Source organism: Podarcis liolepis, assembly GCF_965112155.1.
Source record: "Podarcis liolepis genome assembly, chromosome: 7".
Taxonomy (NCBI): Eukaryota; Metazoa; Chordata; class Lepidosauria; order Squamata; family Lacertidae; genus Podarcis; species Podarcis liolepis.
Window position 1 is genome coordinate 43047399 of NC_139561.1, and position 18720 is coordinate 43066118.

Consider the following 18720-nt stretch of genomic DNA (forward strand, 5'->3'; position numbering starts at 1 on the left):
CCAAATACAGATTTGCCCAGGGAATGTCCATCTTTAATGTCCTATTTAGGAATGCAGGGAGCTGCCTTATATTCAGTGAGACCATTGATCCATCTCAGTGCATACTGTATACACTGACTGGCAGCAGCTCTCCAGGGTCTCAGGCAGGAGACATTCCCAGCCCTACTCAGAAATGCCAAGGATGGAACCCAGACTGGTGGCCTCTTATGTATTTGTGTATATATGTATATTATGTATTTATGTATATATGTATATATATTTGGGCATTTAGAAATGGCTTCCAAGTCAGTGATGTCCTTCCTGTGGAACTGAGGAAGCCTGGTAGTGTTATTGGCCCAGTAATGGTATTCCTCATTCGCTTCTATCATATTCCCTTGCAAGAAATCTATTGGGGACTGTGTGCCAGTGATGGACAGGGGCAGAGCCAGTGGTGGGTAAGCCCCCCCCGTTCCTGTCCCTCCCCCACAACCAACAGGAACTTAAGTTGAGGTCTGCACGTGACCCCTAAGCCAGATGTTCCCATCCCTGGGCAAAGCTAGAGTACAGTTCCTTGCTGCTGGAGCTAATTAAGTTAGGGGACCATCCATAGGCAAGGATATGTCAAAAGAGACATAATCCTAGAGGTCAAGGCTAAGCAGATCTTCCCAGTCCATCTGAGTTAATCACATCATCCCACCAGGCCACTCTCTGGATCTCAACCTCTGGCTACTAGAAAGCTCTCCCTCTTCCCAGCCTTGGGCGTGTGTATTTCATGCAGCGGGCTTACCCTGCTGATAAGTCATATGCAACATTTGCAGGAGCTCATAATTAAGCAATAATTTAAAACAAAAAAATAGTATTAATCGAATTTATGACTGGGAGAGACAATGTAAACAAACATGGGGAAAATATTGCATGCTAGGATTTTAATTAGACATGTTCCTATTTATAGCTTGTGCCGAACAGGCGCAAGTGATTTCTATCTCAGGTGTGAACGCCCATGAATGGAAACAAATGCCCACCCCAGAGTGGGGAACACCTGCTTCTCTCTGGGGATTGGAAGGAGCCAGAAAAAGCCACTGCCAACTCAGTGTAGTATTGCGGCGTGCCATCTGCTTAACCTTCTCTGTGCTAGCTGGCATTGAAGGGAACAGAACAAGACCAGCCAAGCTCAAGCGAAGGGGTGTTTTTGTTTTGTTTTTTTGGTCTTCTATCCTCTTAGGGCTGAAGGGCAAAAGGACTCACAGGGGAATGAACAGAACCTTCAGGGCTAACCACAGAACAGATTGAAATTCTGTGCCAATATGACATCTATTCTACACCTGAATGGATTCTGCAAATCAGGCACATCTGCAAATCTTGCATAATTTATCCTTCTTCTATGAGCCATTGGGGGAGGGCCAGGAGTTTAGCAGAGCACTGGCATTCTGCCCTTGGACCGCCATAAGTCCTGGTCAGTTGCCTTCAAGGGTCCAAACATTTTTAAACTTGACCTGCCAGAAGGAAATCCATCAATGACTGAAGTGGATACTGCCAAGTAGTTCCACAGGTGCAGATGATTATGTGGACTCTACCAGATTTACTTTCCTTAGGTGAAGGGGGAATTATCTGCTGTGAAAATATATTCTGAGGCTCATGAGGAATACAGTGACAGCTGTTTGCTTTAGTAGTTCCTGAACTGCAAAGTGTTAAGAAATGTTAGATTTAAAAATAACTATCATTGCACATTAGTGCCATGTTCATGATTTGAAAACCCCCCGCTGCCCCCTTTTTTGGTATTCTCTCAATTGTGCTCACAGTCCACCAGCAGCAGGCAGCATCCAAATTTGGGGAAATGTGAAAAGCAACAGACAGAACCTGCATCCTACCTAAACAATGGAACCATCCACACTGCAACCCACACTCCAAAATGTGTCTGATTTACAGCTGCGATCCCTAAAAGCAATGATATTCAAGGTGCTCTGTAAAATGTCTGAGACTGTTGGGTAGAAAAGCAGAAAACTGCAGAAATAGCAGGGAAGAAATTCTCACATCCTCTGGGTGCCTTCGCTACTTAGAAACAACAATTAAGATTCTCAGAATGGTGAAATCAAGCAGTCTGTTGTGTGTGGTGCACAATGCATTTGCAGAAACCTGCCAGGCAGCCCCACTATTAGGAAGAGAGAGGTAACTGCTGCAGGCTGCAGAAGCTGGGCAGCAGAAATGTATCCCCCTGACTGGAAGACAGATCACTGTGTGTTATACAACCTGTCTTGGGCCCCTTAAACTAGCTTGCTACCCTCAGGTATCATGGACAATGTTGTCCCATCACCTGTGTTCAGGCAAGATTCAACCACTAGTCCAGTCAACTCCCCTGTGTGTGCATGCACCATCTTATCCTTTGCCTCAGGCTGCAAGATGTCTTGGGCCAGCCCTGGAAGCTTAGGGTATGCGAATATTTATTTTGGACCTATAAGAAATGCATTTGAGAGGTAGAGACAGGGACTTCCGTAAAAGGAACTGTAATATAAACTCTGAATACTAAAACACAGGATTTGGTTACATGCAAAAGAGCAACATTGATTGCATTTATGTTTTCTGCACAGCTCAAAAGCAGGGGAGCGTAATAGAAATGAGTCATCGGTTTAAAGCCCGCATCAAACAAGTTAAATAACTCTTACTTTCTTAACGACATATTAATCAAACTGCATTGATTCTTGAATCAGATTCCGTTACCAGCCAAGGCCTCTATCTTACTGGCCCTGATGCAGGCATTAAGGGAGTTTTATTCTGACAGATACAATATAGCAATCAATAAAGTCTTATTATATGGAGCTGATATACATGGATTTGCTTGCAGGATTTATGCACCACTTTCAAAGTCGGCACTATTTCATGTCTCTGCCTCAACCTGTAATTGAAAATAAATCTCACCAAATACTCCCAGGTTCTACTTTCCTAGACGTGTGGGCAAATGTGAATGGAGCGAGCCTATCCTCGGGGAGAACATAGCTCTATGATCTTGCCTCTCCCTGCCACTCATGCTGCACAGCGTGCTTTTCCTTTGGGAGAAATCCTTTGCACAGCGGGAGGGGGATGCACATAGACACTCAAGATGAAAGCCCATCTTTCAACCAAACTGTAGCCACTCTGCGCTCTTATATTCACTTCCACAGAGTTACAGCAGGAAAAGCTCCTGGCGGACTATGTCCGTATTTCAAGGTACTGGGAGAACACAAAAGCAACAGCTGGATTTATGAAACCGTGGACATGATGCTAATGCGCAAGGAGTGCTGCTTTTCGCCCCACCATTTCGTAGCACTTTGCAATTTAGGAAGTACCGTACTCTTCGTGAGCTTCAGAATGCTGCCTGTAACTGCTTGAGTGATTTTGTGACTACTTACATTGAATTCACCTGGGTCACTTCTTCTTGTGGAGAACAGTGGTCTTCGTGATGTGGAATGCATTTATTGCATTTTATGGGGCTCATGTATAAAGGTCTATCTGAACCAAAGTGACCTTTCACATCCCTCACAGGAACACGCAGTTTGTCATCATTCCATGGATAAGTCAGAGTGTTAGTGAACATTTCATGACACCACAGAAGCTCAGCCAATGACAGGCAGAGTGTTGTTCACACACAGCTAGGCAACCATAAGGTTTTAGCCCATCATATGTGGGGTTGTTTACTGGCATGTCAAGACGCAGAAGATGCTTCTTTATATAAGAGCCTGAACAGTTGCAAGGTGAGCCAAGGCCAGCTACATTATTTCCTTTCATACACAGATACACATCATTAACAGCCCTCCATTATATCCATGGGGCATTTGTTCCCACCTCTAGCTCTCTTTCTGACCCTGACAGACTTTAGCTACCCTATCTGCCTAGAACTTTGGAGCTCCATTTTAATGTGGCTCAATCCATCACCAAGTGCAGCGTGTTAGAATCTGCATGTGCTTCCTCTGCTAGCGATTATTCTTCATTTGCTGACCTGCTGGTTTCTAGGATTGTCATTAGCAATAAGCAAAATGCTCAATTATGGCTCAGAAGTTATTAGAGGCAGAGCAGCGCACCGTCGCCAGGTTTACTTTGCTCCAGTTGTGCTCCCACCCCAACTGAGGGCCAACTTCCACATGCCCTTGAAGAATGCCTCATCAGCAGCTTTGCCACATTGGGCCCCATGCCCAGGATGGGAAGGGGGGACATAAGTGGCCGTATTCAGACCTAAGGTGGGAACTGGGTCTGGGGCCTCAGGTTGCCTTTTGATTGTGCTCGGGGGTGGGTAAGAGTATAGTTCCTTCCCTTGTTCACTGCTGCCTTTATCTTTTCTCTTTATGTGACTAGGACTGGAAAAATCCTGAGTGCCTGGTTGCACAAGCAGTTAAGACTCTAATGCTGGCAAGTAGGATTTTAAGGTATTTTTCCCAAGCCATGAGAGAGCTGTGTCAGTAAATGCCCCTGTTGCATTTATAATCTGCTTCATTTGCATTCTTTGGAACAACATGGCAGTAATTAACTCTGTTTAACTCATTCAAATGCTTCTTCTAGAACTCATTTTGCTGCTGCTACAAAATGCTTTGGAGTAGGTACCTCTCTGGGATTCATAATGATAGAAGAGGAAGAGCATGCTGCTCCTCAGTCTTTTGTGTATGGCTGGGTATGTTCTGTGCACCCATAGCACAACAGCAGAATTCAACCTTTTGAGTATCTCAGTATTTGCTCAATTTCTTTTTAAAAAAGTTTGTAGACCTCATTGCTATGGGGATCAAGTTTCAAGACACAAGGACAGTATCTACTAAAACCCCAGAATACAAGTGGGGAGCTCAGGACGACTTTCAGTTTGAAGAGCCGGTCTTTTCTCAGTGAAGCATTTGTGTACCGAAGGACTGTGATGCATGCTTTACATGGAAAAGGCCCCAGGGTAAATCCCTGGCATCTCCAGGTAGGGCTGAGGAAAGCTCCTGCCTGAAATCCAGGAGATTGGCTGCCAGCCTGTGTAAACAATACTGAGCTTAATGGACCAATGGCCTGGCTCAGTTAAAAGACAGCTTCCCTATATTCCTTTCTATGCCTCCATACAAAATACATAGTTTTCTGAATAGCTAACAAGGCAGTCTCACCTGCAAACCTGCATCTCACTGTGGATCAAGAGATGTCAGCTCTGGAAATATGTTGCCTACCATATATATTTTTTCAAAGAATCCAAAAGGGGACAGGAGGAAAATTGGGGGGAGGGGAAGGTGGGGTGCAACCAGAGGGAAACAATCAAAATGCCATCACTCTGTGTCAAATGAGATTAACAGTGGTAGGACGGAGAGTGGCTTCTGAGGCTTCTCCAACTTGCCTCTAATTCAGAAGAGCTGTCATTTTCTCCCACCACCATCCCGCTGCCAGCATTTCTTGCTTGGAAGTTAAAATTTGCCCAGCGAAAGGGTTAAGTTTAATTTATACTGATTTCCATTTAATATCATTCTCTCCCCGTAGGAGCCAGCAGCTGTGAGCTGATTGTAGTTTCTCATTATGCAGTCTGTATCGCTAATGGTCTGTGACAAAGGCATGGCATCTTCCAGGCCATACCCCCGAGAGCCAATTAAACACACATACTCCCTTCCTGTTTGCAATGCATTACAATGAAATTAAACTGAATTTCAAAATCATTTTCTCCTAAAGACATCTCTTTACAATAATTAATGCATGCCATTCGTTTGCATCTGAAATATTCATCAGGAGGGTCAACTTTTTAAAAATCCTTTCGTTCTTTTTTTTTTTAACGGATTGCCCCACAATGCTGCATTGCCCACTAACATCAAGCCGCAAAATCTCGCTGCTCACAGGAGGACTGCGGCATGAGCAAAACTTGCCAAACTGCAGCTCTCATTTAAGTCACAAAAGCAACCACCCAACCACAAAATGAATAGAACACACACACAGTAAAGCCACAGAGAAGGCACCAGAAAGTCAGGTTGAAGCACTTAAGTTGGTTATTAATGTTATTATTATATAGCATTTTACTGTTCAAAGTGCTTCGCATATGTTATCCTGCTGTAATCCATACAACAGGCCTGCATGGTAGGCCAGCATATTATTCTGATACTGCAGATGAGACGCTGACAGCCACTTGATCTAGGACACGCAGCAAACTATCACAGCGATGAGATTTGAACTGGGGACATTGTTGGTTTGCAGCTCATTTTATTTGGTGCCATGCTGCATGATAGTTGTCTTCCTCTCACATTCCTCCTCAGCCCAAATTACATTAAACAAGCAGCGATACAGAAAGGAAGTGCCCCCTGTGTGCAAACAAAGACCTGGGCAGGGGTGGGAATAGACTGAGTGACAGGAATGAAATTAACCAGACACCCAAGCTTTCTGCAGCCTACAAGATTAATGACAACCAGGGCTGAACGAAGAGAGAACAAATGTCCCATGTGTACACACTTACACTGTCGCTAGTAAGAGGGATAGGAAAGAGTCAAAAACAAGATGGCTTTGGGTCAAGAGACTTAAGAGGCCAAAATGTAACTCTTAACAGGCCCCCCTACATTCCAAGACTCTGCTGAGGGATGGAGAGGGATGGAGCTAGCAGAAGGAACCATTCCATTTTTAGGGCACAACTGTATGGCGTCCCCATCAGGGATGGGGATATTTCGTTCCCGAGACTCAACTCAGCCAAGGGTTCATATGATCAGCGGAGAATCCTTGTCTGAACCCTATGAGCAAAACACCACTTAACCATATTACTGCTGCAGACAGAACACAAGGAGGTCCCAGCAGGGCTTGGGTTCAAATCCCTGCTCAAAGTGGAACAGGAAAGGTAAGTGGACACCGAATGGGAACTATGCTACTCTTGACTTGTTACAAGGGCAAATTGAGTTAGGCAAGTCCAGAGTTATTTGCATACAAGAGATATAAATGATATATTCATTTATGCTTAGCTAACACAGTGCCCTGCAGATGTTGCTGAATCACAACTCCCATCATCCCTGAGCATTAGTGACCCTGGCTGGGGCTGCTGGGGATGGAGGACACCACAAGGTTTACTCCTGTATTAATATAGCAATATTACTAACACTAGTCCAGTAACTTTGCCCGAGAAGCAGCCAGGCGCAAGTGCTACATCAGCTCCTGGTTCCCAGCCAAACAAACCAGGGCTGAAGATCTTTCCCATAGTCTTGTGCCATGAACCAATATAGAGGGGTCTTGCCATGGGGCACACCGCACTAAGACTCTCTCACTTGGGGGCCTATAAAAAATGTAGTTAGTAGTCTTAGGTCAGGTCAGTTACTCTGTCCATCTCATCTCCTCTCTCTGGCTGGCAGTGGCTCTCCAAGGCCTGTTACAGAAGGGACTGTCCTACCACTGACTACCTGACCTTTTTACCTGGAGGTGCTGCCAGGGATTGAATCTTCTGCATGCAAAGTGAGGCGCTCCAGCACCTCCCCAATCAAGGTACCTGTTTTAAACCAGCCGTCAGGAGTGAAGGCATCCCTGGTCTCCTTAGGTCTGTTCCAGTATTCCAGAAATACCGTAGGCCCCTTCACAAAGAGCTCCCCTTCTTTGTCGTCCAAACCTGGGGTCACCTGGGGAAACAGAGATGCCATGTACTCCACTGCTAGCACAAGTTGCTTGCACCCATCAACCCAAAACAGCTGCACTCTAGCAATGAAGCAAGGGGAGCCTGACCCTCCCAAGGCAACTGCATGACGGAGCAACTGCAGCCTTCTCAGACCTATCCTGATTCACAATACCGGTCCTAGAGCAAAGATGGCAGGTCAGCGTCCGGATGTGGATAGCCAAGTCCCAGACTGCTGACTCTTCATGACAGGGCTGATGTGGGCAGAAGATGACCAGGCTTCAGATCCTGCCTTCCCCAGCTCTCCTGGAGTTTCAGGAACTACAACGACCCAAGTGTTGCTGACCTACATAATGTGTCACCTTGCACTGCAGTGAGCAGAACAAGCTGACCCTTTTATTTTTATTTTTAAATGCAGCATGTCCTATGCCCTGGGAATATGGTGTGGGGATAGTGGTAGCAGCAGCACAATTGCCCAGCCAGGTGGGCAAAAGGGAGTTTCAGCGGAGTTTGTGCACCCCTGCTTGTCTGAATCAAAAAGCTGGATGGGTTCCAAATTCCTTATCACCTGAACTTGGATTCTAGCAGAGGTTCAATGCTCCCCCCCATCTTATCTACAGCACGGCTCCTTGGCAGCAGGCACCTCCCTGTTGTGCCATTTTGCGATACTACAGCTGGCTTGCAAACAGTAAAACAGAAAACCCGTGACATTATCTTAATAGGATTTTGCTTCTTGAACTTGCAGGGTTCGTAGCTGTGCTCCCCAGTGCCTGGGAACATGTGGACCAGTTTGGCACTATCAGCTTGCAATGCCTGAACACTACAGGAGGTGGCAGGGGGTGGGGTGGGGGAGAGGCAGAAAGACCGGTGTGTGTGTGTTAAAATGGAGGTTCAAGATGCTTGTGCATCTATGGCACATCCACAAACTTGACATCCCTTCAAAACAACAACAACAACAACAACCCCTTAAAGTTCCCAATGGAGGGCTTCTTCTGCAGCCAGTAAGCTTGCTTTCCTTTCTTCTTCAAAATCTCCAAGGTACCCTTTTGTTGATACACCGGATCTAACTTACAAGCAGCTGTTGAAAGCATCAGATGGCTAATTGCATAGATATCCTATTCTCCAAGTGCCATATTTTAATGCACGTTTCAGCTGCTTTAATGCGTTCAAGCAACTTTAACATGCAGACACGGTGTGCCCTGGAAGACTGGCGTTTGATAGCTTTCCGCCACAAAACGGATTCAGCAAGCTGAGCTAGGCCAGCCGGCGCGCCAGATAAGATTACATTTGCCACGCATGAAAATAAAAAGGTTGTAATAAACTCTCTGAAGGAATAAATCCGGGTGATTATAAAATGCATATTTTCAATGCTTCAATTTTACCTCTCTATTAGCAGGCAGCCAAGGTGGCTAGTAGAGAGGTGAGAGCTTTTCTCTGATACTTTCCCCAGGCAAGGCTCAGTTGTTTATGGGTGAGTTCCAGGATAGCCCTAAAGCCTGCTGCCCTGAAAAAACTGCAGCAGAGGAACTGGAGGCAAAGGACTTGGCTAGACAACCTTTGCTCTGGCCCAGCAATGTTATGGTCTTCACTTAAAATAAAAAAATTCCTTCCAGTAGCACCTTAAAGACCAACTAAGTTAGTTCTTGGTATGAGTTTCGTGTGCATGCACACTTCTTCAGATACACTGAAACAGAAGTTGCCAGATCCTTCTATATAGTGAGAAGGTGGGGAGGGGTATTACTCAGAAGGGTGGTGGGAATGGGTGATTGGCAGATAGCTGAGATGAGCCTGTTGACGACTCTTAACGACTGCAATAGGTCTTACAGGAGAAGGCAAGGGGTGAGAAGGTGAGAAATGGCTTAGTCAAGTATAATTAGACCAACACGGCTACCTATCTGTAAATGGTCTTCACTTGTTTTACAGGATGTCTATGTCTAAATGTAACACTTGCATAAGCCCAATATTCTTGTAAGTTACAGCGGAACAGACTCCATTGGAAAGTGGTAGACTCTCCTTCATTGGATGTTTATAAGCAGAGGTTGGAAGGGCATCTGTTGGGGCTGCTTTAGTGGAGATCCTGCATGGCAGGTGGGTTGGACCATATGACTCTTCAGGTCCCTTCCAACTCTACGATTCTATTATTCATGCTGCTCAAGGAACAGGTGAACTTATGCCAAGTCATTTCATTGGTCTATCTAGCTTACTGGCAGAGGCTCTCCAGGAATTCAATCCGGGTTCTCAAGCAGATGCTCTACCACTGAGCTATGGCCCTTTGCCTGAGGCCTTGGCTAACACACCCATTCACCTAGATGCTCTGCATTTGCGTGCTGACACTGCTGTATCCATCAGCTGCAATAATTAAATGGAAATTCCCTGCACCGAGGAAGTACACCTTGGGATTCCAGATATCAGAAGCAACTAGTCAAGCTCCTTAGAGGAAAAGGTGAGATATAAATGTCATCAAATCAAATAACTATTAGCTGTGATACCTATATGGCACTCTGATGTACATCCAACAGTGTGGGCTGACAGCAGGAGAGGGCTATTGCTCTTGTGTCCTGCTTGTGCGCCTCCTGGAGGCACCTGTTTGTCCACTGTGTGAAAGAGGATGCTCGACTACCTGAGACCTTCAGCCTCATCCAGAAGGGCTCTTCTAACATTATGTCAGGCAGTTCTCATTAAAGACTGAAGCATACCTCCTCTGGGCAACAAAAGATGGAGACAAACCAAAGGGAAGCCCCTTGTGTCCTGCTTCACGCTGACCGTTACTGGAGAGAATGCTAGAGGAGACTGTCAGATCCACCACCAAGGAAATTTGTATGTTCAGCAGACCATGGCCTCTGGGAACTCCTCTGGTTGGGAGATGCTGTCAGTTGCCAGGTAAAAAGCCCTGTGCTGAGGTGCATATCATGAAATTTAGATAGCCAAGATCACTTACTGTCCTTGGATGTAACATGTTGGGCACATCTCCTGTGCAAGTCCCTATGAAATCCACAAGAGTCCCTTGAAAATTCATGGCACCATGGGAACTTATGCCATTTGCTTACACAGGAGATGCTCCCTATCGGATTGTGCCCTTGCTCTAGAGGAGAGTCAAGCTTAGGCACCATGCATGGGCACCAGCATTCCCTGCAAAGAGCAAGCAAAGGCAGCAAAAAGTTTTTTTTTAAAATGCTAATCTTCCTAGTGGGACGTGGTTGTAAACGCACCAGCTGTGCTCTCCAAGATCACCGGCGGCGGCACGCAGAAAAAGCAATAAAATTTAAATTTTAAAGAAGCACTTCCAGAATGGCATATTCCCACTCCCACCATCATCACCGCCTGGCACTGGTTAAAAATGCAAAGGGTTTGCACTGCTGGTTTATATTTGCAATTAAATGATTACCTGAATCAAAGTACTTAAGGAATACTAGGAAGTTTCTTCTTGGCGGGGGTGGGGGTGGGGAGTTAAGCAGGAGAAAATCATTTCTGCTTGTGCCGTCTGCATAAATGAGTCATTTTATTAATCCATTTGCTTAACAAAAATCAGAAATATGAATAAACAATTTCTAATCAGAGCGAAAAAAACAGTAGGGAGCTCTTAGTCGGCGCCCCCCTCCTGGTTTGACACGGCCACGTGACACTGGCCATACAGCATCTGCCATGCTGTGGAACAGGCACAGGGAGTTGGGAGCATAACATTTGGTATATGCTATTGATGCCAAGGATGGGGGGTGGAATTGACCAGAGGAGAGAGGTTAAATCCACATTAGCCAAGGGCTCACCAATGGCAAACCACAAAGCACCACCACCACTGCAAATGTCCACATTCTCAAAACTGTGTGTGATCTATTTATGGAATTCACGGGCACAAAGTGTTATGGCTTCCACAAGGTCAGATGGTTTAGACAAATTCATGGGCAGCAAGTCTTATTAATGGGAGGAAGATACGCTGCAATATTTGGTTTGCAGTTCCTCACCTCTCATGACTAACAGCAGTGCTCTCCTTCTAGGTGCCAGCCAGCCATGGCCTCTTCTAGGATGTCTTTCTTTGTAAATAAACACTCAACATTCCTTGGCTCAGTCCTTCTTGGACGGGTTTTTTTTTTGGGGGGGGAGCCTAAAAATGGTTTGTTTTTTTAAAAAATAATTTTTGTACTTCTGCAAACTTCAAGAGTTCTCCCAAGCAAGTTGGCACCTCCTTCTAGTTGGCCCCATTTTGGATTCATTTTGGATTCTAGTTGGCCCCATTTTGTTGGCACTCACCACCTGAGTCTGCTGTGAGGGAGAGGGATGGCTGTGTGGAACTTCCAAGTTCCCCTTAATACCAGTTGCCACAGTGCCTTCATGCCCTGCTGGGAGACTCCCCAGAGCAATCGAGTTGGTCCCTGTGGGAAGCAAGACACTGGACTATATGGGCATTCAGTCCTGACCCAGCAGGACTCTTCTTATATTCTTGTGTGTGCCTTGAACAAGAGTTGTCGTCCAGAGGATGCTGTCCACAGAAGTCATTCAGTTCAACCTTTTGTACAAAAGGAGAACCATTTGCTTGCGTCAGGACCTGTTCATGCCCACCTCATCTGTCGGCATCAGGCCTATGCAGAAGAACGAAGCAACCACCAATCAATGCGTAATCTGGATCACAATACTGCTGTTATTCCACAACAGGATGGGTGTGACTGAGCAGGTGAAGAAATTGCCAAGAAATTGCTGCCGGGCTGTTGCTGGTGTGACACCTTCTTCTGCCCAGCCACCTGCATTCCAACATGACTTCTTGCTGGATAGCTTCCCTGTTAATTCAGGACACTTTGCCTTTAACCTGCCTTTGCCGTGCCACACAGCCTCCAAGACTCAACAGAATGATGGGGAGACCAGTCATACTATACAAGCTGGCAGAAACGGGACCCTCGCTTGCCAGCTCCCCACAGGGAAAAGTAGTAGCAGAGGAAGGCAGAGGCAGTGAGCCTCTTTTTGCCTTTTGCAATAAACACACCTCACCTGTGCCCTGGGGCACAAGCGCCACTTGGCCAGCGGCATCCTGCCTGCTGCCGTGGCTCTGCAAGGGGTGAGCTAAGAGCAAAGGGGCTTATTTTTCACAAGGCCACCAATCCAGGCATCAGATAAAGCAATAAACTTTTAATCGTCTATTCTGGCAGATTTGCTAGTAGTAAAACGCTCAGCAGCACATTACCCATCTCCTAGGCAACCTGGTCCCTCATACCCATTTGTAATTAAAAATTCCCCCATAAGCCCCCTTTCCGCACAAGCGGCATTATCTCTGCTACGAGCTGCGTGTCCTGCAGCAGAGGCTACAGGAGGCAATTGCAAGGCAGCGCCATTTCCCTCCTGCTGGAGAGAAGGCAGATTTCAGCTCCTTGGGGAGACAACACCGAGGATGAGAAGAAGAGGGAAGAAAAAAGTCACCCAGAGCCCAGACTGTAATCTGCAACAGCCACATTTCACATCTGGCTTTGCAACGGTAACTTTTCATAAAGGAGGGTTAGAATAATGCAATCAATTCGCTTTTCATTTTGGGAGGTTTCACATTTTTAAAAAATGAAGGGAGAAAACGAAATGAGAAGAGGAGGAGGAGAAAGGAGAGCAAGCATACGGGAGAGAGATCCTAAATACTTGGCTCAATCTGTAAATCATCAATAATGATTTTATTTCCATGGGTAAAGAATCTGTAATGCAATAGCCAAGTGATCTAGTTTTTGTATGTATGTTTGTGTGTGTGTGTGTGCGCGCGCAGGCACACACACACACGCACACGCACACACATATACATCTAAAAGCAGAGAGTCCAAAACCCAATTTTTTGCTCATGGAACTGAACCAATTTGCATTCCTCAAGACATTCAGTGCTCACAAGTGGGGAATTGGAGGCAGTTGGAATGACCCAGAAATTCCCATGCATGGTTTAAATCATTGTCTATTCTGTTTTAAAGAGGTGATTAATTTTAATTCACAGGCATGCCTCAGAGATGAGAGAGATCAGAAGAGGAACTGTCATACTGGGAATTCAAAAGCCTGCCTATTCTTATGCCAGTCTATCCTTTATTTATTTATACTCTACTTTTCTGCTTAAAACACACACACACAATCACCAAGTGGCTTATAAAAGGTAAAAACAGGCAACCCAACACAGCAAATGGTCCTAGGAAGAAGAGAAGAGAAGAGATTACAAACAGCCATCTTCAAATATCTGAAGGGCAGACGATGAAGCAGGCCTGTGCCCTGTTGCTCCAGAGAACAAGAGCAGCTGAGTGGAAAATTGTAGAGGAAGCAGAGCTAAACATTAGGGTTTTGTTTTTTTTAAAGCTGACCGTGGAACTGCCTGCCTCAGGAGGTTTTAAGTTCTCCTTTACAGGAAAAACTTAAAGCAGAGGATGGACAAGCTACCTGTCAGGAGTTATATAGTTATATAGTTATATAGTTGCACCCTGTGTAGCAGATCCTGCACTGAGCAGGGGGTTGGATCAGGCGACCGCAAATGCACTTTCTGCTTCTTATGATTCAAAATCCCTGCCATAAATGAACATACAAAAACAAATCCCAAATACAGCAACACCCCCAAAAAACAGCAGAGCAGGTTAGCAGAATGAAATCATACACTAAAAACACACTGGAAAAACTAATGGCCTATGCCAATCAAAAAGACAATACCCTTCTGCATCATTTGTGGTGCCTCCTTCTTAGCATCCACAAAACCACCAGTCCCACAGAAAATGGGCTCTCCCAGAGGGCACAAGGCCAAGTTTTGGCTCTGGACCAGCCTGCTGCTACTCTCTCCTCCATCCACCCCTGAAGGGAAATGCCATCTGCTGAGTAATGCAGAACGCAGCAGCCTTTCATTGGGGGGGGGGGGAATCCACTTTGCTAATCTTTCTAACCAGCTCACCACTGGAAAGGAAACATTCCCTGCACTCACAATTTGCTAAATATTTAATCCAGCTCCAGCGCAGCTCTTCAAGATGCATCTTGGTGCATCCATTTGCACTGGCCTTGAAAAAAAACAATGGAGTCCAATATGAGGTGTGGCAGACCTGGGCTCCTTGGAAGGGCATAGTTTCCCAGAGGGACCACAGCTGGAGCACCTGCCTTGCATGCAAAAGGCCCCAGATTTTATTTATTTAATATTACAATTACAGTGGTACCTCAGGTTAAGTACTTAATTCGTTCCGGAGGTCCGTTCGTAACTTGAAACTGTTCTTAACCTGAAGCACCACTTTAGCTAATGGGGCCTCCTGCTGCTGTCGCGCCGCCGGAGCACGATTTCTGTTCTCATCCTGAAGCAAAGTTCTTAACCTGAAGCACTATTTCTGGGTTAGCGGAGTCTGTAACCTGAAGTATATGTAACCTGAAGCGTATGTAACCCGAGGTACCACTGTATATCCCAACTTTTCCACCAGAAGTTCAAGGGGGCATGCACTGTTTTCCCCCTTCCCTGTTCTAGCCTAAAAACAGTCCAATACTCTAACCACTACACCCCACTGGTTCAATCCTAGCATCTCCAACTACGTAGGAAGTAAGGTCAGACTATTTGTGCATCTCAGTTGGGGCGGGGAATAACGTGTGGTCCTGCGCCCCACATGGACTCCAACTTCCACAGCTAGTCGTGAGGGATGATGAGAGTTATGTTCCTGCAACATCTGGATGGCCACGGGTTCCCGAGCCCTGATCAAAGCCAGTGCAGTCTGTTCTGACTGACAGCAGCTCTCCGGGGGCTCAGGTAGAGAGAGGCCTTTGGTGTCACCTGCTCCATGGCCCTTTCTTCTTCTTCTTTTTGAAAATGGGAGATGGCGTGAATTAAAGTCAGGAAGAGTGTGCTCCGCCACTCATCTAGTCACATGTTGCTTCCTCTCTTCCTGAAGCCCCTGTAGCAACAAAACTGCTCACTCTCAAAAATATCCCAGTTAGGAGACGTGGCATTTCTATGCAGCTGCAGAGCCCGTTTTATCTGCTGACAGCGCCCCACTGCCAAGGCTCAGAGTTCGGCTCTTGGATCTAAGCAAGCGCTTCTTTTCTTTCCCCCTTTTTAAGGGGAGGGGGAGAGTGGTGGCGGAGTTGGGGGGGGCGGCTTTAAAAATAAACAAACAAACAGACAGACAATACCCGCTATGCTCCAAGAGTTTGCAAGCTCCTGCCAGCTGGGAAGCTACAGCCTATGAAATATGCATCCCAGTGAACAAAGCAAGATGAAATATCCAGAGCTAAGCAACAAAGAAGAAAGGGGGGGTAACCCTTTCCTGCCCCTCAATGCTGATAAAATTAGAGATCCCCTCCAGATGTCCTTTTTATTGTGATTTTGCGTTCACGATGATTTGCACTCACGATCGTACTGGGGCCAGGGCAGTTATATGTCATGCCGTTTGCAAAAGTTCCATAGCAGTCATGCCACTTCATTTCCAATTGGGGAATGACTAGTGATTACCTGCTGAAATCCTGTACTTTTTCATACCACAAATGTTCTGGGTTATGTTTTATTACGTGTTTATATGTGTTGGAAGCCGCCCAGAGTGGCTGGGGCAGCCCAGCCAGATGGGAAGGGATAAATATTATTATTATTATTATTATTATTATTATTATTATTATTATTATTACTACTACTACTATGTTCAGAGGCACCGCACGTGCCAGTGAAATCACTTATATTTGAAACACCACTGAAGAGGCCTGCAAACACACCGTTCTGCCCCAGCTCTATTCCATCCCTTTATGTGACTTTTCAGATCACTTCTGGGTTCGGTGTGATGTCCGTGTGTGCAGTCACACACATACTGAACGTGTATAAATGGGGGGCGGGGTTTGACTGTACTGCCTCTGTGATAGGAGGCAGAGCACAGCCCTATCATGGGCTTATCTTCCATGGAAGTGTGTCAAATCCTCTTTTAAAGCCATCCAAGTTGGCGGCAATCACTGCCTCCTGCAGGAGTGAGTTCCATAGTTCGACTATATATTGCATGAAGTACTTTCTTTTGTCTGTCCTGAATCTTCCAACATTTTGCTTCGCTGGGTGTCTATGGATTTTACTGAGAGAGGGTGAAAAAGTTTTCTCTGTCCACTTTCTCCATGCCCAGCGGAATTTCCTCCTACTCACCTTTTCTCTAATCTAAGAAGTCCCAAATGTTCCTCATAGGGGAGCTGCTCCATCCCCTTGAGCATTTTGGTTGCCCTTTTCTACTTTTAATTGCAGTACACAGAGCCAACATTTTCGTATCTCCCATGACTCCAAGAGCTCTTTCCCTGGCTAGTCACCACCAGTTCAGGCATCATTAATATATAGAATAAAACCATTTTGAATAACCATGCTTTATATAAATATATGTGTGTGAGGAAAAACCAGGTTCCAGGCTAATAGTTATCACCCACTGCTTCTGTATTATAATCAAGAGAGTCTTGGGCACCTTAAAAGCTGACAAATTTATTACCGCATAAGGTTTTGTGGACTCAAGACCACTTTGTCGGAGACATGAAATGACATCTTAGTTGGCAGGTATACAAAGGAGAAAACGGTAGGGCCGGAGCTGAATGGCAATGAGATGCAAAAATTACAGCCAGTGATAATTAAAGCTTAAATATCTGTTAAACAGGCACACTTGTAACCTTTTACAACAGCAGTGATAATTGCTGAAATGATTATATTAACACCTTCAGTGAGGCAGGGAACCATTCTCAAGAGTTAAAGATAGTCATCTTAAAGGTGCCACAAAGCTCTGAGTGTTTTTGCTACAAGACACTAATGCAGCTACCGCTCTGGAAATTTGTGCATTATAGTTTTCTTACTTGTATTATAAAGGCACTAAATCGCAATCATATATAATATCGCATAAAATATACTTTTAAAAGGAACTATTAGCAACAGCGCAGTGGGGCTTGATGCTGATCCTTGCCCTCCTTCAAGCGTATATCAAGGGCAAAAGTATGGGATGGAGGTTAATAGTCACTGAAGCCAAAGAACCGCTGAAGCCAAATCGGAAACTGTGGATGGTGCCGAGGTTCAGAGTGAGGTTTCTCTAATGAAGCAAAGTGGGAGAAAGGAGAGAGAGGCAGCGCCAGCAAACTTCCCGCTAAGTAGCTTATTGATCTTTGGGCTGCGCCAGAAACTAGCTTTGCAAATGACATCAGCTCTTTTGGCACACTATTGCACGGCTCTCGGACTTCCAAGTGCGACTTTCTAACATGACTGTAAGAATCTTGTCCATGGAATTTAATCCTGTGGGTTAAACTTTCTATCTCTATCTCTCTTTCGAGAGGCAGGTTTAATTAGGGATCTCATAAACTGGAGGCAGGAATTACAGAAGCAAATGCTCAAGTAAGTTAGACCACGTCCAAACATTGGAGTTCTAAAGAAAAAACCTCAGGTGGAGGAAGGAAGTATTCTAAGCAACAACTGGTTATTCATAACATTTTTGAAGGACCACCTTCTACCACATGAGCCCATCCACTATTTCAAATCATCATCTGGGATGCTGCTCCAGGTGTTCCTTCACTCCTCAGGCAGCAAATAGGGACTGGACCATTTCTCTGCAGGTGTCCCAATTATGAGAAAGAGCCATGGGAAGTAGCAGAGCACCTGCTTTTCATGCAGGAGGTCCCAGGTTCAATCCCTGGCATCTCCAGGTAGGGTTGGGACAGACTCCCTGTTTGAAACACTGTAATGCCACTGCTGGTCAGAGTTGATGGTGCTGAACTAGATGGACCCTTCAGAGTCTGACCAGGTCTAAGGCAGCTTCTTCTGATCCAAATTTGAACTTTCCTTTGCAGATATATTTGCCAGGTGCCTACTTTTCTGTAATGCACCAAACCCCAAACCTGTTATTTTCTTGTGCTTTGGGCAAGCAGTAGCATAGCAATAAGATTTCTCTTGCTATTATAAAGTTGTTGCGTTAGTGATAATGCCCTCTTATGGATGTGGCTGACAGGGGCAGAATGAAAGGGGAGAGAGTGAGAATTCCACAACTAGGAACCCCAACTTTTTCAAAGAGAAACATTTTCATCACTTTGCATAACTTATTTTGGTTCCAGCCTTTAAAAAGAAAATGCAAAAAAAATCAATCGATAGGTTTAGGGAGGGGAGCAGCAGCGAAGCGAGGAATGGGCAGCCTGTTAATGTCAGCTAGAATGAGCACTGCTTCTGTCTGGAAATCACCCACAGCACAACCTCCAGCACAAGTGGACCTGGAGAAATGCATGATTGACCAAACTGC

At 45.5% G+C, this 18720-nt stretch overlaps 1 protein-coding gene across 5 annotated transcripts in view; it reads right to left on the bottom strand.

The window, feature by feature from the left end:
* The window catches only part of ACSF3 (acyl-CoA synthetase family member 3), a 61744-nt gene that overhangs the window by 17859 nt on the left and 25165 nt on the right, over window positions 1-18720 (bottom strand). For 4 of the 5 annotated variants that reach the window (XM_083513677.1, XM_083513676.1, XM_083513674.1 and 1 more), the window contains one exon: window positions 7412-7538. The exons of the other annotated variant lie outside the window; for it this stretch is intronic. In XM_083513677.1, the coding sequence (XP_083369803.1) occupies window positions 7412-7538 (127 nt within the window). The remainder of the gene's footprint in view (window positions 1-7411; window positions 7539-18720) is intronic. 5 annotated transcript variants of the gene reach the window in all.